This window comes from Canis aureus, chromosome 14, assembly GCF_053574225.1.
Source record: "Canis aureus isolate CA01 chromosome 14, VMU_Caureus_v.1.0, whole genome shotgun sequence".
In the NCBI taxonomy this organism is placed as follows: domain Eukaryota; kingdom Metazoa; phylum Chordata; class Mammalia; order Carnivora; family Canidae; genus Canis; species Canis aureus.
In genome coordinates, this window is record NC_135624.1 from 47,188,353 (window position 1) to 47,216,010 (window position 27,658).

The 27,658-nt window shown below is 35.7% G+C and overlaps 1 protein-coding gene across 2 annotated transcripts in view; it reads right to left on the reverse strand.

Annotated features, from left to right (window-relative positions):
- The window catches only part of NFXL1 (nuclear transcription factor, X-box binding like 1), a 71,607-nt gene that overhangs the window by 6,660 nt on the left and 37,289 nt on the right, over nucleotides 1–27,658 (reverse strand). For both annotated transcript variants that reach the window (XM_077847936.1, XM_077847935.1), the window contains exons 16-20: nucleotides 25,131–25,152; nucleotides 24,373–24,513; nucleotides 18,226–18,392; nucleotides 9,578–9,647; nucleotides 2,754–2,858 (exon numbers count right to left, since the gene is read on the reverse strand). In XM_077847936.1, coding sequence (XP_077704062.1) covers nucleotides 2,754–2,858; nucleotides 9,578–9,647; nucleotides 18,226–18,392; nucleotides 24,373–24,513; nucleotides 25,131–25,152 — 505 coding nt within the window. The remainder of the gene's footprint in view (nucleotides 1–2,753; nucleotides 2,859–9,577; nucleotides 9,648–18,225; nucleotides 18,393–24,372; nucleotides 24,514–25,130; nucleotides 25,153–27,658) is intronic.

A 27,658-nucleotide genomic window follows, 5' to 3' on the forward strand; every position in this document is an offset into this window, starting at 1 on the left:
ATTGCCAGGGGCTAGAGCTACATGAAATGTGGAGAAGTTGGTCACTAGGTACAATTTTCATTGATAAGGTAAGTATGTTTTGCAGAATCTAATAATATATAGCATGCATGACATAGTTAATAATACTGTATTACATACTTTAAATTTGCTGAGAGTAGAATGTGTTCTCACCACAAAGAAGTGGTAACCATTAGGTAAATGTTACCTTGATTACTGTAATCATTTCACAGTGTGTATGTATAGACAATCATCATGTGCACATCTTAAATATATACAATTTTTGTCAATTGTGCATCAGTAAAGCTAAAAACTATTCAAATAAATAAACAGCTATATGTGGTTAATGGCTACAAACTCATGCAGCTCTCAGAATTTTCTGGAGAGCTACAAATTTTCCTCTCAACCATTTAATTTTTTTTTAAGTTTTAAAATTTTGAAAATTGGTCTAAAGCTTAGTTTGCACTTCAATGCCTCCTTAATGAAACAATAAAAAACTAACCTACTCTTTTCTTGATTATGTGACACCAATCCTATAATCAATTTGTGAACTACTCATAAAATAAGTGATCTTTATATTAAAGTCCTAGAATTTGCTTTTGTAGATGTTTTATCTACCTTTTCTTGCTGCCAGATACTACTTTTGCTCTATTTGTATCAATTTCTCCTTTCTTATTATACTCTCAGATACTAATTTTTTTTAGTTCAAATTTACCAGAGTTAAGATATGAGATCAAATCCTACAAACAAAATACATATACTTTAGTGAAAACACTATAGCATGGAATTTTATTACTTAGAGAGTTTTTTCCCCACTTAAGTTCTTCATTTTGGGTTGAGGTTGTGATAAACAGTCTTCTAAGGATAGTCCAAACAAAGGAAAAATAACAAATACAAACTTGAAAGACAAAAATAAATACTGCATTTGCAGATGTTAAGTCTGTCAAGCCTGGAGAGGGATCCTACCTTTCCTCATTCAAAGGGTACTTACAGAGCACCTATTACATGCCAAGCGCTGTGTTAGAGACAGCGGACACAATAAGAAAAATAATATAAAAATATGGTAAGTAGCAAACTATTATTAATAGCTGCTGTTATTTATTAAACATAATAATCACTGTGCTAAATGCTATATAAGCATTACCTCTTTCATTCCTTTCAATAAATCTATGTATAAACTCTATTTTACTGATGAGAAAACAAGGTTACAGACATCCCTAGAATCACAAAGCTTTTAGTCATGAGACTAGAATAAAGAAAACCAAGGAGAAATAGCATCCAAGTCTTCCCAAGGGAGTCAGGGGAAGGAAGACATTCCAAACAAGGAAATACTTGCACTGAATACTAGCAGGATTCTAGTAAACCGAGCAGGGAAAAAAACTGCATTTTACAGAAAAGAAAGAATGTCTCTATCACCACGGATTAAACGAAGTATAACATGTATGTTAGGGCACGTAAGTAACAGATTCCCAGAGAAGACCACTAGAGGATGGGAGTGGAGACAAGCAGGCAAAGAAAGGTATCGCAGATTCCCTGGAATGCCAACTCTATATATGCATATGCATTTCTTTTAAATGCATATTTTTTCCCATAAGTGATGAAGAACCATTGAAGGACTTAGATTGGGAAGTATTATGCTCGGAGGCAAGGAAATCTGTTCCGAAGCTGTTATCGGAGTCCAAGAATGAGCTGTGGCCAAAGTTCTCTAGCAGGTGGAGAACTGTGCTTGGACAGTAACATGAAATGAGAGAAAACCTGAAAGACAGCCGGATCACAAGCATTGATAAGCATTGACTAAGCATTGATTTTCATATACTGATGGTCCAACTTAAATATATAAAACCTAGGGATTCAACTCCAGAGGAGGCAAGGCCTATACATTTAAATTCAGAAGTTACATACCCCAGGAAGTAATAATAGGAGCTGTGAAAATGAATGAAAAGCAAAGATCCTCAAGAAAAGCAAAAGCCTCTCAATAAATACTTGTTGGATGGATGAATACAAGAATGAATTCAAAGAAAAGAAAAAGATGAGCTTTAGGGGATGACTGTTAAGAACATGAAGAAAAAAGGGAGTTACAATTTAACCAAGACAGCAAAAACCAGAGATCAAGAGTGTGAACGGGGAAGCCAAGGGAAAGGACTGAAAACAAGACCACGCAGCTACCGACACTGGAGATCAGTGAGACTCTTCCCTCGTAAGCTTAGCTTAGCTCAGCTCAACAGTGTCCACTTTGTGTCCATCGAGCTTTCTAAATCGCTAGTTTTCCCTTTTAATAAACTTCCGCTACCACGATTTTATCTTAAAATGAATTCTCTCCAAATTGGTTATTTTATAAGGCTATGCATGTGAAGTCTAAGGCTATGTTTTCGTAACTGGATCCTGATGGCAAAAAGTGTTGCATAAACAAGAGCAACAGAGGTTAATTCCAGACCATTTCTTTAAACTACGAAACTCACTTTATTACTCACATTGTTTTCCTTGTACAAAGACCTCAAATCTAGAGCATATTGATTCTATCCAAAAAAAGGGCATTGAACTTAAAGTTCTTTTATGAATAAATTACAGAGAACTAAATTGTCAAACAAAACTGATTTTTAAAATAATGATTTACAGATAGATTGGCTAACAATAAAATGATTCTAAAAAATAAGACCTTAAAATCAAAAGGCAAAAAGCCAAAGAGCTACCAAAACATAGACCAGGAAAAAAAATTTTTACATAAAAAAGTATTTTCAGTAACTTAAAATATTTACCTTTTTTATTCTTTTACAAGGACATCTAAGTTTTACCTTCTGGTTGCAATTAAAGGGACATTCACCAGGATGACACATTTCTTTGCATCTGTGACCACAAGGAAGCTAAAATAAAACCAAAATAAGGCAATTACATATTTACATTCTAGTCAGACTCTGCAAACTCCCCTTCCTCCAACAACCATTTTAAGAGAGAGTCTACTACGATGGGGTTAATCAACCCTGGATACTCATCTAATTTTTCAACTTCTTTCCTTTAGATATAAATTATTTTAATTACGCAGAAGTGTTCAATAGTCTCCCCAGTTCCACTCCAAGAATGTATCTTACATCGCTATTATGGCTAGTTACAGCCACGTGACTACATTCTGGCTAATGGAATGTAAGCATACGTATTTTGGTGCCTTGACGCATTTCAAGAGCACACATCCATGTTCTTCCCTTCCCAATGTGCTTTACACGATGACATTTAGAGCAATAATGGAAACCACATATCAAAGAGAAGCGGAGCTGCCTAGCGTGCTTGGGTTCCTGGATGAATACATGGAGCCCAGTGCCAATGCCTCTATCTTCCCTGTAGGGTTATATGAGAAAGAAAGAAACCTTCCTTGTCCCCAAGGCACTGTACTGTAATACAACTGCTTAGCCTTTTACTCTAAATCACTTCTCTTTGCCACTATATATCAAAACACATAGGTACCCAACCAACTCAGGAATTGCCATGATGTCTATGTGCTCCTTCTCTTTATTTACTATCTTCTTATCCCAGTCAAGCTTTCAGATGAAACATTCTAACCTCCTTTGTATTCAAATCTTATCCAAACTTCAAGAAACGGCTTAAATCATCACAGAAGCATGATAGGAGTTTGCCTATACTTGAACAAATAATAGTAATTATATAAGAAATCTATTTCTAAACTATTGTGACATTGTTTGTGCTGTCTTAAACTTAAAAAAAAATATTTAGACACTTCACAAATGTCTGTCTCTCCGAGCAGACTGTGAATAAAAGACACTGCTGGTTAGTGGTTAAATTCCAAAGTCAGGCTGCCTGGAACTGAAGCCCAGCTTCCCTGTTTACCAACTGTGAAACCATGGGCAAGCCCAATTTTTCTGTGCCTCACATTTAAAACTGGGAAGAATGACAGGATTTTGTAAAGCTGTCATGAGGATTAATTGTGCTCAAGTTAGCTATTAAAATAAAAGGTATTATTATTATTGTTGTTGTTGTTAGTTGAGGGCAATGGTCTTCTGCGGTCTTTATGCCTCTTATACTCATTAGCAAAGACATTTTACAAATAGTGGACACCTTAATACACATCTGAGTTTCTCCAACTTCTGATCTTTATGATTCACCAAACTGATCCCTCCCTGCTATTTATTCACTTTTAAAAATTCACCAGTTTTTTTCCATTGCCTTTAGTGTCACTAATGAACAACTAGCTTGCTTGTTCTTTCATTTTCTAGCTGAGACATCCATACAAAACTGAATTTGGCTCAGTCAGACTACATCTTCATCCATCCCATCACAGGGCTGTGTTCCTCAAATGAGCTCCACACGAGCATCCCTGGACCATTTCAGTTTTGTCTCTCTCTACACCTAACTGTAGGCGCTGAACACTGTTCGATGAGATCAATATTTATTCACTGTCAAGTACCTCCTCACAGGGGTAAAGTCTTTGTCTCCTCAACTTCATTCCCACCTTCATTCCTGCCAGTGCCTCTAGTCTAACTTCACAAAGAAGACAAACGTTTGGCATCAGCGGACCACCTAGCCTCTCTTCTTCTCAAAACGTATCTCTGTAGCCTCTTGTTCGTGCTTCAGTCTATGAGGTAATTACATCGGTCATCTTCTCTACAAGAATCTAAGCACTCTAACTTTCAATCAATAATTCTAAAGGGGAAAGTGAATAGGGAAGCCTGTCAGAATCAGTAAAGATCTCTCTGAAATTACACAGAATCATGCTATTGTGTTCTCTCTTTTTCAATATGTTGGGGGTTGATGAAAAGCTAAAAACCACTGGTCTGGATGTTAAATCTTTCTGCCTCCTCAAAGACCACATGGTCACTTCACAATTTCACTACCATCTTGAAAGTCTCTCTTGTCTCTTCTAAGTCTTCTGCCTTCAAAATGAATCTCTTTTCTCTAAATACTGTATTTGATCCTGTTCCCAAAAGTCATTAACTTGGGATGGCTACCTGGCTCATCACAATTCTCCCATGGCCATGGCTATGCTATCCATTCCAGTTTCCTGTCTGTCGCTGCCTATGCTAAGGGAGCCCCTTGATGTAAGGGGGCCAATCGGATTTTCTCTCCTGGTAATCTGAAAACTAAAAAAAGAAAAGGTGGTATTTTCAACAGTCATCTCACTACAGAGCCCCCAAGCTCCTGCTGGGAAATCCCTGGGGGCTGCCCAGATCCTGCCCTTCCCGAAGTTTGCTATACAGCATTTCCTTCAGGATCTATAAACTGGTCCCCAGTAGCCTCCAAATATACCTTTGGTTTGTGGTAAGTTAACCAAACTGATAACTATAGCTTGCAAGAAAAAATGAAGCTCATCCAGAAGTCCACTGTGCTGGTATCCAATATATGTCCCACAGACAAAAGTAATGCCGTTAATCCTGAAAAAGTATTTAAAATCACTAATAATCAGGAAAATTTCAATTAAAATCACAAGATGCCACAAGACTGGCAAAAATTTAAAACTCTGACAATACCAAGTGCGGACTAGGATATGTCACAACAGAAACTTTAAAATACTGGTGGTAAATTAGAAAATTTACTGGTAATAAATAATGCAACTATTTTGGAAACCAATATGACATCAAGTTGAAACTATACACTCCCTATGACCAATGGGAGTGTATAATTGGCACTCCCTTAGCACTACAATATGCCTAGATAGATCTGTACACACATATATTAGAATGCACAAACAAGAATGTTCATAGCAGGGGCAGCCCGGGTGGCTCAGTGGTTTAGTGCCACCTTCAGCCCAGGGCGTGATCCTGGAGACCGGGGATCGAGTCCCACGTCGGGCTCCCGCATGGAGCCTGCTCCTTCCTCTGCCTGTGTGTCTCTGACCCCCACTCCTCTCTCTCTCTCTCTCATGAATAAATAAAATCTTTTTTTTTTAAAAAAAGAATATTCATAGCAGTATTTTGGAATTGGAAACAAATTGGAAACTCAAATATCTACCCACAGTAAAGCAAACACAATGAGCCATAGTATACTCATACAATGGGAAAAAGACTACAGCCACATGCAATAAACATGACAAACATAACACAGAGCAACAGAGTTCATAGTTTTGAACTTCTAATATAAAATTAAGCAAACAATATTGTTTCCAGATATACATATAGGTAGTAAAACCATAAATAAAAGAAATGAAAGGATTACTATAAAAGGTAGATGAAGTAACATACAGGATAGAAGGGAGAATCCATAACCAGACAGGGACTTTGCAGACTTCTGAGATGCAGCAATACTCTATTTTTTGACCTGGATGGAGTTATACGGGGTTGGCTTTTTAACTATTTGTTAAAACTGTCCATATATGTGTTATGTACTTTTGAGTAGGTAGTAATTTCAATGTTTAAAAAACCACTGCGAGTATCTGTGATCTCAAAAGCCAGCTTATATTCTGAAAGAGCTGAAAAGCAGCTCCAAAGGAAGCTGATTAAAAAGTATTATAGGGCAGCCTGGGTGGCTCAGTGGTTTAGCGCTGCTTTTGGCCTGGGGCCTGATCCTGGAGACCCAGGATCGAGGTGCATGTCAGGCTCCCTGCATGGAGGAGCCTGCTTCTCCCTCTGCCTGTGTCCCTGCCTCTCTGTGTGTGTGTGTGTGTGTGTCTCATGAATAAATAAATAAAATCTTAAAAAGAAAAAAAAAAAGCATTATATACTATGATTGTATCTTCATTACAGACGTCACACCAAAAAATAGAAGTTTTTCTAAAATATCCAACCTTCATATTAATTTAAAGACGAGATGTCCCACTCTTTCCACTCAATGTGGGGTGGTTTTCTTCTACTCTACTCAGCCCTTAATATCTTTCTAACACTCGCATATGTCATTTCAAATACCTTACCAATAACCAATAGTCTAGTTCAAGATGTTCCATTTTAATACCAACAATTTAAAAAGCTCTTTAAAAATAATCAAAGAAAGCTTGCAAAACAATACTGTTTTATGGATAAGTACCCATATCATCATCACCATAGCTAGCACCTATATGGCACTTACCATATACTGTTAACTCATTAATACTCAACACTCAGAAGCAAGCGGCATTATTGCCCCCATTTTATATACAAACAATTTGAGTTAAGAGACATTAAATAATTTGCTCAAGTAAAAAGTAGAAAAACTTCACAGTGATGATAAAACCAAATTCAGAAATAATTTTTAAAAGTAGAATTGTACATGTGGGGCGCAGTTTAAAGGTGCAGTTCTTCATGGTATCTTTATATTTTCTTTTAGTTAAATTCAAACCACTCAGAAGATATAGAGTGGAGTAGTTCAGAGAAGCAGTGGAGCTAGAAGGATATGCCAATACCATTCCCACAGTTCAGTTTCATTCACATTCAATAAACATTTACCAACTGCCTAATGTGTACAGAACAGGGAACAAAGAACTGGATACAGGGACAAATATGATATAGTCCCTATCCCCAAGAAATCCTATTCCTCCCGTATAGGAAACGGGAGGAGAAAGTAAACAAAGAATTTGTCAGTACATCAGAATTTATCATAATCCCATACTTTAATTCCAAGTATAAGATATCTATTGCAGATTCAAAGCAACAGAGTTCTTGGTTGATCCTAAGTATGACTTGATTCTATGGCTTAGTCTCAAACTGTGATGCAGGACCAACAATATCACTATTATATATAAGCTTATTAGAAACGTGCCTTCTTGGGCAGCCCCGGTGGCTCAGCAGTTTAGCACCGCCTTCAGCCTAGGGTGGGATCCTGGAGACCCAGGATCGGGTCCCGTATTGGGCTCCCTGCATGGAGCCTGCTTCTCCCTCTGCCTGTGTCTCTGCCCACCCCCCCCCCCACTTTTCCCTCTCTCTCTCTCCATGTCTCTCATGCATAAATAAATCCTTAAAAAAAGAAAAAAAAGAAATGTGCATTCTTAAGCCCCTACTTCAGGCCCTCAAAGTCAGAAACTCTGGGGCAGAGCCTGTTAATCTGTTTTAAGAAGCCCTTGAACTGACTGAGAAGTACTGTTGTAGCCAATGTCCGGAGGCCATAAACCAGAATAAGTTCTATGAGACACATGGATACTCACCTGTCCACTCTTAGACTGTTTCAAACTATAACAGTTACTTGGATCATTCGCAAACTAGGGCTATATTTTTCAAGAGAGCCCAAGGAGATTCTAGCAATATTAGGGGCTCGAGAATGGCCTAGAATCCAAAAATCACGAGCATGGAAAACAAATTTTTAAATAAACAGTGATCGCTCATCTAGTCCCACCAAATGTTGTACCATTATCACAACTCAATCACAGCCACCAAGGAAATGCTAAACTACAAATTAGCAATCCCTAATTTTACTTTTGTTATTTCTAACTACAATCTCATATCAAGTTACTGGATCAGATTAAAAATAAAGCATTCTCAACCATTTATTACCTGGAATCTGAATCTGGACAGAAGAAAATTTATTTTAACAAGGAAAAAGTCAGGATTTGAAGAAATCCAAAAATTAAATTTGAAATATCCTAACACCCTTAGTTTCACTTACATAACAAAGACAAGGTTATTAAAACAATCATTTATTGCTTGAAATGGTCTCCCTTCTTATAATCTTACTTAACTTTTAATATACCCAAGTTCAATTTCCAAAAGTTCTTAAACAGGAATCCAAAACGGCATCCAAAGTTTTAGTTAAAAGGAAATATTGTTAGCAAAAAGGCATATCATGCATTAATTTGTTTTTATTTAATCAAAGAGAATGACTACTATATTTAAGGCTTTGTCATCTCTCCTGACTCTAAAGAGGATGAGAAAACAGATAAGTGCATAAAGACAAAGAATTAGAATAAAAGTTGTACTATTAGTACATCTGTAAGTCAAAAGGATTCCTTTATAAATGTCCAACCAAATCAAATAACTCACTGTCCTACCTCCAACAACAAAAGAGGGAATACTCTGATTTTTAAACTGACCAACTACAGAGGGACCACTATGGTTTCTCAAATTATCATCAAGATAAATCACTGGTGAGTTTTTACATTTAGACTCTGAGCAATTTTTCCTGCACTATTTTCATACTTTCAGTATGAATACAAATGCATATACAAGCATCAGAATCTTTAAAAATAAAACTGTCTATGTAAGTGCTTTATATTAATCAATTCAAGACAATAATGAACTTTAAAGTTCAGACACACACACACACACACACACACATATCTGCTTTTTAAATAACCTACTATGGATCTACTGTTAAACTGCCTATGATCCACATAGTTCTCCATCTATTTACATTTGAAGGGGTTGGAAGAAGGGTAAACATTAGGTCAATACTTTATCATATAAAGTATATAAGCTATCTTTAAAATTGCTTTTAAAAAACCTTCAAAGGATTATTCCTAGTTCTAATACCCCAAAATTTCAGAAAGAGAGATGTGCATCCACAGTTAGTATGTATTATATTTTTTACAGACATCGATCACATTTTCCTTTCTGGACCCACATTTCTAGCAGGCTCAGAAAAGACCTGAAATCAGATGACCAACAAGAAAAGAGAAAATCCAAGAGGAACAATGCCCAAGAAATACAACTTAAAAGATTCTATTAAAGCTTACCTCTTTAGGACACTGATTTTTGCAACAACTAAGGAGGTTCTTTTCATTTTCATCAGCTGTGGTTATTTTTCTAAAAATAAGAGGAAGTTTTGATGACATTCAAACCAAAGTCCATTTTATAGCACAATTTCTAAAAACTCACAATTTCAAACATATCCATTAAGCTATTCATTTCTTCTTGAAAAAGATTTTAATTGTGTATCATCTGTAACAATTGTCCTCAAATTATTTACCTTCTGATAACTGAAACCTTCCAGCCCTTCATCTATTATCAACAAATCAAATACCAAAAGAGTAATCAGTGCAAAAAGAAAGTATATAACACACACAAAATATCATCTGTGCCTGGCCTTTTCTTTAATAGTTCTGCTATTACTGGGCACCTCGGTGGCTCAGTCCCTTAAGCATCTGACTCTTGATTTTGCCTCAGGTCATGATCTCTGGGTAAGGGAATCACACATCACTCCACACTCACCCTGGAGTCTGCTTGAAATTCTCTCTCTCCCTCTGCCCCTTCCCCTGCTTGTGCTTACACACTCAAATAAATGGGTAAAATCTTTTTTTTTTTTTTTTAAAGATTTTATTTACTTATTCACAAGAGACAGAGACACAGGCAGAGGGAGAAGCAGGCTTCATTCAGGGAGCCTGACATGGGATTTGATCCCGGGTCTCCAAGATCAGGCCCTGGGCTGAAGGCAGCGCTAAACCGCTGAGCCACCCGGGCTGCCCCTGGGTAAAATCTTTTTTAAAAAAGTTGCTATTACCTTTCCTGGTAGAGCAATCATTATTCATAGCTATCACCTACTAAAGCTTCTACATAAAGGATTAAAAACTAATGGCTCAAAAAAAAAAAAAAAAAACAAAAACTAATTGCTCAATATATTACTTAAAAACAAACACTGAGAAAATGCTTTAAGTTTTTACTTAAATTCTAATTAGTTACATAAATTGTAGTATCAGTTTCAGGTGTATAATCAGTTTCAGGTGATTCAACACTTTCATACCATACTCTGTGCTCATTGCAAGTGCCCTCCTTAATCCTCATCACCTATATCACCCATCCCCCCCACAAACCGCCCCCCTGGTGACCATCAGTTTGCTCTCTGTAGTTAAGAATCTCTTCTTGGTTTACCTCTCCCTTTTTTTCCCTATGCTTGTTTTGTTTCTTAAAGAACAACAACAACAACAACAAAAACTACTTCAAATTGAAGAATTTAGTAAGCTTATTTTCGGAAAGCTTCTTAAGCTGCTTTTGTAAGTTATCTACTAATGTTAGAAACTGACTCCCTTTAGATCTGATCATTTTATATCAATCTGTGTGCTTTTATATTTGGCTTCATGGGTAACTCAGGAAAGGTCACAAACACTAAAGAATAAAACTTTCTCATAGATAGTTGAATATAACCACAACAGACACTGCGTAAGTCAATAACTAGTGACACTCTTAAAATCCCTATCCCATATAGGTTACTTTTCTCTTCCCATCACCTCTCTTCTCCTTTTCTTTCTTTTCCTGCTTTTCTTATTTTCTTTTATTAGACATAATTGCCAAAATAAACTACAAGTTTAGTCTAATTAATATCAAAACTATTATCTTAAGTATACATATAAGTTAGCATAAATGTACTCAAGGTAACACATGCAATTTTCTCAGCAAAAGTTTAATAATTCGCAAACTCTTTATACTGGCTCTACTAAAAGCTGTATACTTTCATTCTGACAAGGTGCTCACCTCTGAATTTAAGACTTAGTATCATTTTGTTCCTATCACTTTATAATTAGGTAAACTAATTTTTCAACACCTGTATCTTATATATCTAATTTCTACAGAAGAAATTACATGAAGCAGAAAAGGACTAAAAAAAAAAAAAAAAGATAACATGAAATAATTCACTGAATTGAAAGTAAATGAAATTATCATAATGAATACTGAGTCTTGAAGAAGTCTCTATAAAAACATACACCTCATGTTTGAAGGTGCTTTTAAAAACAGATTTATTAAGGTATAATGCAGAACACAACAATGTACATGTTTAAAATGTGGTAAGAAAATGTGGTAAGGGGCAGCCCTGGTGGCTCAGTGGTTTAGCGCCGCCTGCAGCCCGGGGTGTGATCCCGGAGACCCTGGATGGAGTCCCACGTCAGGCTCCCTGCATGGAGCCTGCTTCTCCCTCTGCCTGTGTCTCTGCCTCTCTCTCCTCTCTGTGTATATTCTCATGAATAAATAAATAAAATCTAAAAAAAAAAAAAAAAAAAAGAAAAGAAAATGTGGTAAGGCTTGACATAGGTTTACTCCCATGAAACCATCACCACAATCAAGATCATGGTCATTACCCATCACTCTCAAAAGTTTCCTGTGTCCCTTAGGAATCTCTTTATACTGCCCATCACCTGACAGGCAACCACTGATATGTATAGATATACATACTTCTTATATAGATTAGCTTCCATTTTCAAGAATTTTACATAACCAAATCATAGAGCATGAGACTTTTTTGTTCAGCTTCTTTCATTTACCTTGAGATTTCACATTTTGAGGTTCATTCATGACATTGTAAATAACAATAGTTTATTTTTACTGCTTTATTTATTCTAATGTATAGAAATCTACCATTTGCTTATTCACCTGTTGCTGGACATTTGGATTGTTTCCAGTTTTAGGTTACTACATATAAAATATTATGAACATTCATGTACATAATCTTTGTAGGGACATACATTTCATTTCTCTTGGTTAAGTACCTAGGAATAGAATGGTTGTATCATATGGCAGGCAGATGTTTAACTTTTTAAGAAACTACCAAACCTTTCCCCAAAGTGTTTGTATCATTTTACATTCTTATTAGCAGTGTATGAGTTCCAATACTTCCATATCCTCTCCAATACTTAATACTGTCAGTCTTTTGTCTTTTTGTCTTTTCAATTTTAGCCATGCTAACAGGTACACAGTTGTAGGTCATTGTGATTTTTTAAAGTTTTTAAATTCCAATTAGTTAACATACAGTGTAATACTAGTTTCAAGTGTACAATATAGTAATTCGACACTTCCATACAACACATGGAAGTGCTCATCACAAGTGCCATCCTTAATCCCCATCACCTATTTCACCCATCCTCCCACCCATGTCCCTTTATTTATTTATTTATTTATTTTTTTTTTAGTATTTATTTATGATAGTCACACAGAGAGAGAGAGGCAGAGGCACAGGCAGAGGGAGAAGCAGGCTCCATGCACCGGGAGCCCGACGTGGGATTCGATCCCCGGTCTCGAGGATCGCACCTTGGGCCAAAGGCAGGCGCCAAACCGCTGCGCCACCCAGGGATCCCCCATGTCCCTTTAGTAACCATCAGTTTGTTCTCTATAGTTAAGAGTCTGTTTCTTGAATTACTATTTGCTCTTTTTTCCCCCCTTTGTTGTTTTGTATCTTAAATTCCACATATAAATGAAATCCATGGTATTTGTCATTCTTGGGCTTATTTCACTTTGCATAACACTCTCTACCTCCATCCATGTCATTGCAAATGGTAAGAATTCTTTCTTTTTTTTTTTGGTAATATTCCATTCTCTATATATACACACACACCCCACATCTTCTTCATCCATTCATCAGATGATGGATATTTGGGCTGATTCCATAATCTGGCTATTGTAGATAACGCTGCTGTAAACATCAGGGTGCATGTATGCCTTCAAATTAGTATTGTTGTATTCCTTGGGTAAATACCTAGTAGTGCAATTGCTGGATCTTAGGGCAGTTCTATCTTTAGTGTTTTGAGTAACCTCCACACTGTTTACCACAGTGGCTGCACCAGCCTGCATTCCCACCAACAGTGCAGAAGGGTTCCCCTTTCTTTTTCTTTTTTTTTTTAATAATAAATGTATTTTTTATTGGTGTTCAATTTGCCAACATACAGAATAACACCCAGTGCTCATCCCGTCAAGTGCCCCCCTCAGTGCCCGTCACCTATTCACCCCCACCCTCCTCCCCTTCCACCACCTCCAGTTTGCTTCCCAGAGTTAGGAGTCTTCATGTTCTGTCTCCCTTTCTAACATTTCCCACCCATTTCTTCTCCCTTCCCTTCTATTCCCTTTCACCATTATTTATATTCCCCAAATGAATGAGACCATATAATGTTTGTCCTTCTCCGATTGACTTATTTCATATCCTTACAATACCTGTTGTTTCTTATGTTGTTGAGTTTAGCCATTCTGACAGGTGTGAGGCGATAGCTCACTAGAGTGATGGTAATATAGTTTGGAATGCCTCTCCTGGATAATGAGTGATACTGAGCATCTTTTAACATGCTTTTCTGTAGCTCTTCTTTGAAAAAATATTTATTCATGTCTTTGCTTCATTTTTTAATTCAATTATTCAGTTTTTGGATATTGAGTTTTACAAGTTCTCCATATATTTTGGATCCTAACATTTTCTCAGCTGTCATTTGCAAATCTTTTCTCCCATTCCATAGGCTGTGTTTTAGTTTTGTTGATTATTCCTTTGCTGCACAGAACTTTTTATTTTGATGAAGTCCCAATAGTTTATGTTTGCGTTTGTTTCCCTTGCCTCAGGAGACTATCTAGTAATTAGTTGCTACTGCCAATGTCAAAGTTGTTACTGTAATCTCCTAAGATTTTAATGGTTTCCTGTCTCACATTTAGGTCTTTCATTCATTTTGAATTTTTTTGTGTGAATGGTATGAGGAAGAGGTCCAGTTTCATTCTTTTGCATGTTGCTGTACAGTTTTCCCAACACCATTTGTTGGAGAGACTTTTTCCCATTGGATGTTCTTTCCTGCTTTGTCGACTATTACTTGATCATTCAGTTATAAGTTCATTTCTGGGTTTTCTACTCTGTTCCATTGATCTATGTGTCTATTTTTGTGCCAGTACCTTACAGTCTTGATCACTACAGTTTTGTAATATAACTTGAAGTCTGGAATTGGGGTTCCTCCAGCTTTGCTGTTCTTTTTCAAGGTTGCTTTGGCTATTGGAGGTCTTTTGTAGTTCCATACGAATTTTAGGATGGTTTGTTCTGTGAAAAATGCTGGTGGCATTTTGATAGGGATTGCATTAAATGTGTAGACTGCTTTGGGTTATACAGGCATTTTAACAATATTTTTTCTTCCAATCCATCAGCATGGGATGTCTTTCCACTTCTTTCTGTCCTCTTCAATTTCTTTCATCAGTGTTTTATAGTTTTCAGAGTACAGGTCTTTCACCTCTTTGGTTAGGTTTATTCCTAGGTATCTTGTAATTGTAAAGGGGATTGATTCCTCGATTTCTCTTTTTGCTACACCATCAGGGGTATACAGAAATGCGAACAGGTTTCTGTACATTGATTTTGTATCCTGCTGCCTTACTGAATTCTTTTACAGTTCTATCAGTTTTGGGGCAGAGTCTTTCAGGTTTTCTCTATAGAGTATCATGCCATCTGCAAATAGTGAAAGTTTGACTTCTTCCCTGCCAGCCTGGATGCTTCTTCTTTCTTTTATTTCTTTTTGTTGTCTGACTGACGTGACTAGAAGTTCTAGTACTATTTTGAATAAAAGTGAGGAGAATGGACATTCCTGTCTTGTTCCTGACCGTAAAGGAAAAGCTCTCAGTTTTTCCCTACTGAGGATGATATTAACTGTGGGTTTTTCAGATATGGCCTTTAGCATATTGAGGTGTGTTCCCTCTAAGTCTTACTTTATTGAGGGTTCTTATTATGAATGGATATTGTACTTTGTCAAATGCTTCTTTTGCATCTATTGAAAGGATCATACAGTTCTTATCCTTTCTTTTATTAATGTGGTGTATCACATTTGTGAATACTGAAACGACGATTGCTGCCCAGGAATTAATCCCACTTGGTCACAGTGAATGATTTTTTCTTTTAATGTTGGTTTGCTAGTACTTTATTGAGAATTTCTGCATCTCTGTTCATCAGGAATATTGGCCCATAGTTCTCTTTTTTAATGGTATCTTTATCTGGTTTTGATATCAGGGTAATGCTAGCCTCAGAACGAATTTAAAAGTTTTCCTTCCTTTTCTATTTTTTGGAACAGTTTGGGAGAAGAATAGTTATTAACTCTTCTCTCTAAATGTTTGGTAGAACTCTCCTCTGAAGCCATCTGGTCCTAGACTTTTTGTCTGTTGGGAGTTTTTTTTTTTTTATTACTGATTCAATTTCTTTGCTAGTTACCAATGTTCAAGTTTTCTATTTCTTCCTGTTTCTGTTTTGGTAATTTATGTTTCTAAGAATGTATCCATTTCTTCTAGTTTGCTCAATTTGTTGGCATACAGTTCTTCATAATACTCTAATTGTTTGTATTTCTGTGATGTAGGTTATTATTCTTCCTCATTTGTGATTTTATTTATTTGGGTCCTTTTTCTTTTCTTTTCTTTTTGACAAGTCTGGCTGAAGGTTTATCAGTTTTACTAATTTCTTTTCAAAGAACTAGCTCCTTGTTTCATTGATCTGTTCTATTTTTTTTAATTTTCTATATCATTTATTTCTAATCTAACCTATGATTTCCTTTCTTCTGCTGGTTTTAGGCTTCATTTGCTGTTCTTTTTCCAGTTCTTTAGGTACAAAGTTAGTTTTTTTGAGATTTTTCTTGCTTCTTGAGGTAGGCCTGTACTGCTATATACTTCCCTCTTAGGATCACTTTCACTGTATCCCAAAGGTTTTGGACCACTGTGCTTTTGTTTTCATTTGTTTCCATGTATTTTTTTTGTTTTTAATTTCTTCTTTGGCTTCCTGGTTGACCCATTCATTGTTTAGTAGCATGTTCTTTAATCTCCACGTATTTGTGGTTTTTCCACATTTTTTCCTGTGGTTGACTTCTAGTTTCAGTGTTGTGATCAGAATATAACTTTAATCTTTTTACATTTGTTGAGGCCTCTTTTGTAACCTAATATGTGATCTATTCTGAAGAATGTTCCATGTATACTTCAAAAGAAAGTGTATTCTGCTAAAAAACATACACTTCAAATATGTATTCAAGGAAAGGAAAAAGGAACTCCAGACAGCTATAGTAATGGAAACCACCTCAATCCAAATATATCTACACATTTTCCCCTAAAATCATTCAGCTCATTAATAATAAAATCACTCAAATCCCATAACCTCCACATAATTAGAAGATGCAAATTTCTACAAAGTTCAAAATTACCTGTAAGTTGAAAAATAAATACCAATTCATAACAGAACTATTTTTCAAGCTCCCTCAGCAAATCATTTCAGAAAACTAGTAGTGTTCTGGAAAAACTGAGCAGAAAAGAGAACATACAACTGAGCTAACATCACACAAGAGAAAGAGAAAGTCCACCCTAAATGTGAAAAAGTCTTGGTAGGTCAGAGCACTAACTATGGGAAGAAACTTTAAAAAGTTCACAAGAATTAAGGAGCCAATCTTGGAAGGATAACACTCTGAACAAGAAGGTAAAAAGGTAAAGTCACCCTCTGGAGACTACATGACAAAGGGAAAAAGAAGCAAGAAAGAAAAATTTAGGTCCTGCAAGACCAAAGAAAAGCTCTTTCCTCAGTATCACTCATTAATACAGCAAAATTGCTCTCTTCATTCTCTCTACAAAACTTCTAATGCTAAAGTAATATTTTATTCTTAAAATTTCAACAAAATAATATTTAATAAGAATAAAATCTGACTTTTCCAATTTAACAAGACATGAGCCTACAGTCACAAAAACACATTTAAGTTAATATTAACTGGCATTTTTCAAAAAGTACTTATGTTAAAAAAATCAGAAACAAAGTCATATTCCCAAATTTAACCTGAGTAAAATATACTTAACAAAGAGCCCACATTACAAACTTGGGTGAAAAGAGCTAAACAAGTCAGTAAATCATGTTAGATTATGATTAAGTAGAAAAAAAATGGCAATCCTCCCCCCCCACACACACACATAATCTACAAGCAAAAACATGTATTTTATTAAGTGCAGATTTTTTTTTTAGGTAAAGGAAATACAGAAGTCATAACTGAATGGGAAGTCATCAGAAAGGGAGAAAAACCATGAGATACTCTTAACTATAGGAAACAAACAGGGTCGCTGGAGGAAAGATGGGTGGGGGGATGGGGTAACTGGGTGATGGGCATTAAGGAGGGTGCATGATGTGATGAGCACTGGGTATTATACACAACTGATAAATTATTGAACACTACATCTAAAACTCATGATGTACTGTATGTTGGCTAATTGAATTTAAACTTAAAAAAGTCATAGCCATAACAGATACATTTGTAAAAAAAGGAAAAAAATTATGCCTTGGTAGCTATGTGTACATCAACTTTTTATCCAACAAAATTCTAGTTTGACACTGTTATTTGAGCACTCTACTATAGGAATGTTTCTATATTTTTTAAAGCAGTGATCCAATTTTTTTCCTTAAAAAATCTTAACCAGAATCCCCAAATGGAAAGAAAGCATAACTGTCTTTGAAATCAGGGGTAAGTATCTAGACGGTGAAGTATTCTACATTTCTTTCTTCAGGTCTCTACTGAAAAATCTAGGCTTCTAACACCTATGGGTGACACTGAGTAATGTTCCTTAAAGTACATTTTATAGGGTTCTAAATTACAAAAAGATACTGGTTAAAAATAATTATTATAGTAAAACAAGAATATTTCTCTAGTCCACTTACCTACATTCCACATATAGGCTTGTGATCTTGCAGTGACATTTTATTCTAAGCATCTGAACACAAGGAGGACATTCTCCAGGGTGACATGGCAAAACACATGGATGGGGACAACCCAGAGGACGTGATTTAGAGCACCCTTCTTCACACTGAAGGCATTCTGGGCCAGCCTGATAGGTAGTAAGGAAATAAATCACCTAAGTAAAGAAGTCTAACATTTCTACATATTAAAATTATAAAATTTATATATCCCATTAAAAGGAAGTACTTTTGTAGCTCTTAGGAATACAGTTAATAAAATGGTGTATGCTTTCACCTTAAAAATATTCAAAATGAAAAAAATACATATTCACAATGAAGAACAGCAAGATTATCAATATGACCACTAGTCACAAAGATTTCTGTCTACAAACCTCGTTAAATCAAACTGCCTCATCTTGAAATTGTACTTGATTATATGAAGTATTCCTACTAAAAATGTAAATTACTTCCTGGAGAATAGTCAGTAGCAGGAAAAAAGAAAACATTATTAATTCATTTCCACCCAACAAACATGATCACCATCAAACTAAAGAAATCAACACTCTGTTAATACATAAACATTCCCAAAGCATTCAATGTTCTGGAGATACTGCTCTCATCTTGTCAAAGAGAAACATTCATGGAGGTGGGGGTGGGAGGAGAATGACCAGTTTATGTTTTAATGCACTTGGATGAACTAAAATCACATTACATTTACAAGTAAATGTACTTCAACGTAATTCAACAAGGCACCTCTCTGCTCTAGTAATTTAACAATTTAAATACCATCTACCTACTAAAGAAGGTTAAAAACTGTTATTGCAGGATATTATTTATTTTCACATGTCATATATGAGATAAAGAGAGCTACAGACATCAATACCAAGTCTTAAAGTTTGAAATTTTTATCATTTTTATCATTCCTAAGTATAGCCATGATTACATGATTATGTCAGTTAAAATCTAAGATATTTTTAACAATGTAGATTAAAAAGAAAAAGTGTTTCAGTTATGAAACATTCTTCTATAAATAATTTCTATTTTTTATTTTTAAAAGTATATTAATTTATTGTAACTTATTCAGCATCTTATGACAGAAATTATTCACACACCGGGAATATACAAAATGGGAAAGACCCCTGACCTAAGAAATATAAATTTAAGTGGGGGAGGTAAAGAACATAATAGTTGTCTTCATAAATACTCTGAATAAAGATACAGAAGGTTAAGAAGGAGTAACAGAAGCAGTAAGAAGAAAGCCTACTGATAAAGTTCATGTTTGAACAGAATAAATAAGGGAAAGAGCCATAAGAATGCAGAGTTCCAGAGAAAAGATCACTAAGTGCAAAGGCTCTGACACAGAACAAATTTGGAACATTCAAGAAATAGCAAGAAGGAGAAGTGAGCAAGTGAGTGATGAGTGAAGAGGTAGGAAATGTAGTCAGAAGTTAGATCATTATGAAGTCTTATAGGCCACCATAAGACCATTTGGATTTTATCCTGAGAGTAACTGAAAGCTACTGATGGTTTTTTTTTTTTTTTAATTTATTTATTTATGATAGTGACACACACACAGAGAGAGAGAGAGGCAGAGACATAGGCAGAGGGAGAAGCAGGCTCCATGCACCGGAAGCCCGACGTGGGATTCGATCCCGGGTCTCCAGGATCGCGCCCTGGGCCAAAGGCAGGCGCTAAACCGCTGCGCCACCCAGGGATCCCTACTGATGGGTTTTGAGCAGGGAGATGACACACTTGACTACAACTTTTTTTTTTACTTACATCTTTAAAAGATTAACCTAGGTGATGCAGTACAACAAAGGTGGGAGTAGAGAGGCTGACTGAGAGAATAGTACAGACACCTCTAGGGAAGAAAAATGCTAGTGGCTTGGATGAGGACATTAGTGGTAGAGGTTATACTAAATGGTCAGATTCGGGGATGTACTTGGAAGATAAATCTGACAAGACATGTTGTGAGACAAGGACAAGGACAATGTAGAAAGAAATTAAGCAACATTCCTGCCTTTGATCTGCAGAACTGGGTAAAACTGGTAATACAATTTTCTGAAATGGGAAAGACCAGGAGAAAAATAGGCAATGAATCTCAAAACATGCAAACATAAAAAAAGATGACACACACAGTCTATTTCGCTTGTTCTTTTTCCTGGCTATGTGGTACACCTACAATAATTTTTCATTTAAATAACATGAATAGAACATAGTGGGCTGGGAGTTAAGACATCAGGGATACTACTTTCTGATTACTACTGTCCTGTTACCTGACCACAAACAAGTCACCTGACAATCTTCACTTTCCCTATCTGCAAAAAAATTATATGATGAGAGGAGGTTCCTTCCTTCTAATTATGGGGAAAAAAAATCACTAATTTGTACTGCTAAGCTATATTTCTGGATCACTTATAATATCAAGTTCTATCTTCTAGAAGAAACTATCTTAATTCAGAAATATAGCAAGCCTAGCTGTCAAATATCTTATACAGTTCTCCTTTAAAAAAGAAAAACCAGAAATTCTAACCTAGGGAATAATATTGGGATAATGCACAATAATTCTCCGATTAGTCAAGTCAGCTTTTTTTTTTTTAAAAGATTTTATTTGAGAGAGAGAGTGTGAAGTGAGCACATGCATAAGCAAGGGGGACAGAGGGAGAAGCAGACTCCCCGCTGAGCAGGGAGCCCAACGCAGGACTCAATCCCAGGACCCCAAGACCATGACCTGAGCTGAAGGCAGATACTTAACTGATTGAGCCACCTAAGTGTCCCCATATCAACTTTAAAATGAGTTTCTGATTTATCTGACATCTGGAAATTCAGGGAGGGCAGCAATTCTTATTATAATCAATGAGATGATGAGAAAGAAAGCAGAATAAGCATTTGGATTACTATTACAAATTGGAAAATAAATCTTGATAGTAATATTTTTTCCCTGTTTCATTAAAATATATTTGATACGTTACAAATTCAAGGTGTTCAACATTTACATACTGTAATAAGATTGTCATTGTAACAATAATTAGTACCTCTAGCACATTACAAAATTACTCTTTGTTTTTAATGGCTGGAACAATTAAGTACCAAACTCTTAGCAAGTTTGATGATTATACCAATTTTTTAAAAAGATTTTATTTATTTATTCATGAAAGATACAGAGAGGGGGTGGGGGCAGAGAGACAGGCAGAGGGAGAAGCAGGCTCCATGCAGAAAGCCCGACGTGGGACTCGATCCTGGGTCTCCAGGATCACACCCTGGGCCGAAGGCGGCGCTAAACCGCTGAGCCACCCGGGCTGCCCCCCAATATTTTTTTTAATCAATGAAACATCACACATCACACACACTGCCTTTAACAGTGATTCTCAAACATTTTTATGCATGATCAATTACTTGGCAAATGTTAAAATACTGAAGCAGGGCCTGAGATTTTGCATTTTCAACAAGATTCCAGGTGATGCCCATGCTGCTGGTCTACGGACAACACTGCGTGGCAAGGGTCTGTCACAAACATAATTATATAAGAAATATATGTGTCTATGTGTGATTATGTACATATATTTTCTTTTCCTCTCATTTATTTTTGGTATAGATTTTTCCCAAAGAGAAAAGACTGTCTTCATTATTTCTTCTTTCAGTGACTCAAAAAATAACTGTCCCCAGGTTTGCTGGGGAAAAACACTTCATCTGCCATCAGCCTCACACCTATCCCCAGTTAACAGCTTTCCACTTACTTGAGCCAAATGAATTAGACAACAGGGATATATTTGTTGCTAATGGTAGCAAGCAGAGGCATTGCCTGCAAAAAAAAAAGCCTTGACTGAACTGAGATTTGCCAGTTAGGCTAGGGAAAGAGACCAGAACAGAGATGAAGCAAAAGAGTTTTGAATCCAGTCAATTCAATAAGCACTTTTAAATACCTGCTCTGTTGTAGGCTCTGTGCTAGGATTTAAGGTAGGAACTGGATTAATAGTTCCATAGCCATTTGGGTCAAGAGAGACATACAAGGAGATCTTTTCCAGTGGGTCTCAATTGAGACGTTACAGTAAGAAACTGATTTTGAAGAGTTTATGAATTATTTCACTTTTAATATATAAATTAAACTGATTGCAAAGTTATCCTCCAAATAATGTAGTTTTCACTCACTTGCACTGCAGTGGCCTTCCTTGAGTGGAAGATAAAGATGGACTTGTAGTTAAATTAAGAAGAATCGCACATAACTTATAACCCATATTTTACCACAGCCACTGTCCATGAAGCAATGCTGGGATTATCCAAGATAATTCCCCATTCAGTACCCTATCAGCTCTTAAAATGAGTATTTTTTGTTTTGTTTTAAGATTTTATTTATTCATGAGAGACACAGAGAAAGAGAGGCAGGGACACAGGCAGAGGGAGAAGCAGGCTCCATGCAGGGAGCCTGATGTGGGACTCAATCCTGGGACTCCAGGATCACGCCCTCAGCTGACGGCAGACGCTTAACTACTGAGCCACCCAGGCGTCCCTCAAAATGTGTTTTTTTCCAACTCACTTCATATTCTAAAATCCAGAGGAGGAAAGCCATATAGTAGCTATACTCTATCTAGTTAAAGTGATTTTGAATTGTAATTACTTTACTATGATTTTGTAATTCCAATATTTTTCATTTTATCATGAGTATGTTTTTATTAAGGATCAAAGCACAGGTGGATGAAGAAATTATAAGCAATACATTTACCTGTCTGCATAAGAGCAAGAATGATACTAGGAATACTTACGTTATCATGCTTTACAATCACCAAATCAAAGACCAAAAAAATAACAATACAAGTGAAATTTTCAATAACATATAATTCATATTAAAACTTAAGCATCTGTAAATTTAATGCCGTTTAGTAAAATGAATCTTAAAATTTTTGGCTTATTCCTCATTAAACACACTTGCTAATAGTATTCTGACTCCCTAAAGAGTGGAAGTTTACCAAAAAACATTAAATATTTTAAAAATACATGATTGTTTATATAACAAAAATTTATTTTTATTCACACATCATGTCAAATGTAGGCTGGCAGGGAACTCTGGCAAATCAATTATTCTGGGACGCTGGGTGATTTTAACTTTTATCTATATCACACGGAACACACAACCTCCTCAATCACAAAAGTAGAGAAAGAGCGCAGTAGTTAATGATAAAGATTTTCCTGACTATTCTTGGAGATGAAAACATTTCTGCCTATATTATCTTGGTCAGCACCTTTCATATGGCCTAGAAAATTGAGAACAGGATCTCTGTTTTAATAGGAATCCTGTGTATTTTATTGCCACTGAAAATAATTTTGTTGTTTTAGATTTTTATTTGTTGATGAATTTAAATGTTTAAAAATAAAATTTAGTATCATTTAAAATTTGATTAGCTAAATTTATTTTTCCTTGTAAAATGGTAATTTTAGAGATCTTTCAATGGTTGACTTCTCATATGCTTTGTAAAATGCTTTTAGTGAATTTCACACACACATGCCCTAATCTGTGATGCCAATTACTTTATTTCCAAAGAATGATTAGGAATATTAAAATTGTGAACACTGCCTATCATACATATTAGGCATAAAAAGTTGCTGAGAACACTCTAGCCTAAACTAAGAGATATAAATGGACAAAAATAGAAGTGATATTGCTACCTTTTATCTAAATAGACACATAGCTTCTATACTTTTTTAAGATTTTATTTATTTATTCATGAGAGATGCAGAGGGAGAAGCAGGCTCCATGCAGGGAGCCCGATGTGGGACTCGTTCCCAGAGCTCTGGGATCATGCCCTGAGCCAAAGCCAGAGGCTCAACCTCCGACCCACCCAGGGATCTCCCCTAACTTCAATACTTTTATCATAAAGTCAAAGCCTATGTATTAACACAGGTACAGAATGTAAAGAGAACATTAAAAGACTTATTATCATAAGCTAGCACAAAGATACATATATACATCAAGCCGTTAAAGTTGGTTGTATTAAGAATAGCAAGAAAGAAGGGATGAAGGCAAGAAAGAAGAAAAAAGTTCTAACAAAATGGAAAAGTATTTATGGCATAATTATTCAAAAAAATGTTTCAAGCATACTAGAAGTATATATACATTCAACCTTAGGATATTACCTTGTTTTTGCCAATGCAGGCATCAATTTCAGTTACTTTGTGGCATTCTTTCATACACGTATGATTCTGACAATCTAGGGCTCGTCCACATACTCTCTTACAAGAGTAGGGTCCTACAGCATGGCATGGTAGTGGACTTACCTATAAAAAAAAAAAAAAAAGATTAGCAGCACACACAAAAGTTTCTGGACCCATATTTCTGAAATGACTCTGTTATCACTTGAGAACAAGTTTCATAAAGGTCTACCACAGTTTCATTAATAATAGTTATTATCAAAATCAAAGTAACCTATCAAAAAGTCCAAAAAATGAATGTCAAAGCAAAATACTCCATTCCTAAAAGGGAAATTCAATATAAAGATGTGACAGTGACCACATATACATAGGCTAATTCCCAAAACTACAAAATATTTTAAAATCAGCATGGGGCACCTGCGTGGATCAGTCAGGAGCGTCCGACTTTTGATTTCAGCCCAGGTCATGATCTCATGCTCTTGGGATCAAGCCCTGTGTCAGGTTCCCCACTGAGTGGGGAGTCTACTTGTCTCCCTCTCTCTCTGCCCCTTCCTCCATGTGCACACATGCATGTGTGCTTTCTAAAAAGAAGTAAATCTTTAAAAAAAAATTGCAGATAAACTCTTGTACTTTTTTAGAGAGCACTTAAAAAAACAATACCTTGACTTTGTCATTTCTAATAATCCTCATATAGAAGGGGTATAGATTATAAGCTTCACTTAAAACTTGTACCTATGACTCACCTCATGCTTCCCAAGACATTCTCTGCAAAATAAGTAAATAAATAAATAAATAAATAAGTAGAAAACATTTCAAATTCTTCAAAAAGACTATCTGAAGCAAAGGTGCTAAGCCTACTAGTATTATTAGGAATAAAAAACACATGAGGAAATAACAGTGATAATAGAAAAGTTGCAGGATACCAAGTTAACATACAAAAACCTACTGCTGTCCTATATACCAGCAATGAACAATTGGAATTTGAAACATACTATCATTTATATTAGCACAATAAATGAAATAGATACAAATCTAACAAAATATGTAAGTGATCTATATGGGCAAAAGACAGAAATCAAAGACAATCTAAATAAATGATGAGATATCCCATGCTCACTGTTAGGAAGGTGCAAATATTGTTAAAATGTTGCTTCTTTCCCAACTTCAACTAGATTCAACATAATTCCAATCAAAATCCCAGCAATTTATTAATAGTGGACACCAACAAACTGATTTTAAAGTCTATGCGGAAAAACAAAAAACCCAGGATAGCCAATACAGTACTGAAGAACAACACGATACTGACACTATGCAACTTAAACTATGAAGCTACAGTGATTAAGACAGCATGGTACTGCTAAGAGAACAGATTGATGAAACAGAACAGCCCAGAAACAGACCTACCCAAAAATAGTCAAATGATCTCTGACAAAGGAAAAAGGCAACTGAAAAGGGATAATCTTTTCAACAAACAGTTAGTGCTGGGATAAAGACATTGACCTAGAAAAAAAATCCCAACAGGGCTAACACCTTTCACAACAGGTAACTCAAAATGGATCACAGACCAAAATGTGAAGTGTGAAACTATAAACAAAGGAGAAAATCTAGGTAACTTGGATTTAATGATGACTTTTTAGACACACGAAAAGCATGATCTTCAAAAGAAAATGGTTAAACTAGACTTTATTAAACCAAAACATCTGCCTTGTGAAGAACATTTAAATGATAGTTTAAATGAAAACACTTAAAACCCACAAAATGGCAGAAAGTATTTGGAAAACATTTATCTAGTAAAGGGCTTATATCCAAAATGTAAAAAAAAATCTTAAAACTCAATAAGAAAGCAAACAACCCAATTAAAAAATGGTCGGGATTTGGAGAACACACACCTCACCTTCCAAAGAAGACATACAGGCAGCAAATAAACATATGAAAAGATGCTGAACATCATATGCTGTTAGAAACTGTCAATTAAAATGAGGTGCCACTGCACACCTATTAGAATGACTAAAACCCAAAACACGGACAGTAGCATATGCTGGCAAGAATACCGGGTAACGGGCTTTCTCACTGCTGGTGAGACTTCAACATGGTAGAGCCACTTGGTTAGATGGTTTGGCAGTGTCTTACAAAGCTAAACCAGGCTTGCCATATGATCCGGCAAAATCTACACATGAATATTTATAGCAGTTTTCTTCATAACTTTCAAAATTTGGAAGCAACTAAAATGTCCTTCAATAGGTGAATGAATAAACAATCTGTGGCACATTCATACCATGGAATATTATTCAGTAATTAAAAAAAAATGAGCTACCAAGACATAAAAAGACACAGAGGAAATTTAAATGCATATTGCTACATGAAATATGCTGAAAAGCCTATAAACTATATGATTACAACTATAGGACATTCTGGGAAAGGCAAAACTATAGAGACTTTAAAAAGGTCACTGGTAACCAGTGGCTTCAGGGAGAGGAAGTGAGGGATGAACAAGCATAGGACATTTTTTGGGCAGCGAAACTACTCTGGTTGCTATAGTACTGGTGGATAGTGGATACATGAGATCATGCACTTATCAAAATTCATAGAACCATCCAACACAAAAAGTAAACCCTAATGTAAACCATGGACTGTAGTTTATAATATTATCAGTTCCTCAACTGTAAAAAAAAAAAAAAAAAATGTATCACGGTAATACAAAATCTTAATAACAAGAGAAACTATGTGTGGCAGGATCAAATGGGAACTCTGTACTTTCTGTGTAATTTTTCTATAAAACTGAAAATTATTGAAAAAAGATAAAGTCTATTTAAAAAAATTAATACATATATATATCAAAAAAGATAAAGTTTATCTAAAAAAACTAAAAAAATAAATAAATAAACATTTTGCATCCCTTTCCAGGGACTGGTTTAGAAATTGTCTTGTGATCCTATTCTGGCCAATGAAATGTGAAAGGAGCTTTGCTATGGGGCTTCTGGAAAAGGCTTCTCACTCTTTAAAAAAAGATGATGACAACAGAAGGCATAAACAGTTTCTGTTTTTCTCTATGGAAACTTCCTATCTGGATGGGAAGTTGATCAGAAAGCCAAACAGCCTGAGGTCAAAGATGACACACTGAGGATAAAATAGACAGAATGTGGGCCTGTGATGATCACTGCATTAACCAGCTTAACTAACCACAGAGCTGCTCTATCTCCCGTCTAATTGTGCAGGGCATAAAAGTTAGTATGTCCCTTTTTATTTAGGTTCTTTATAACTTGAAACCAAA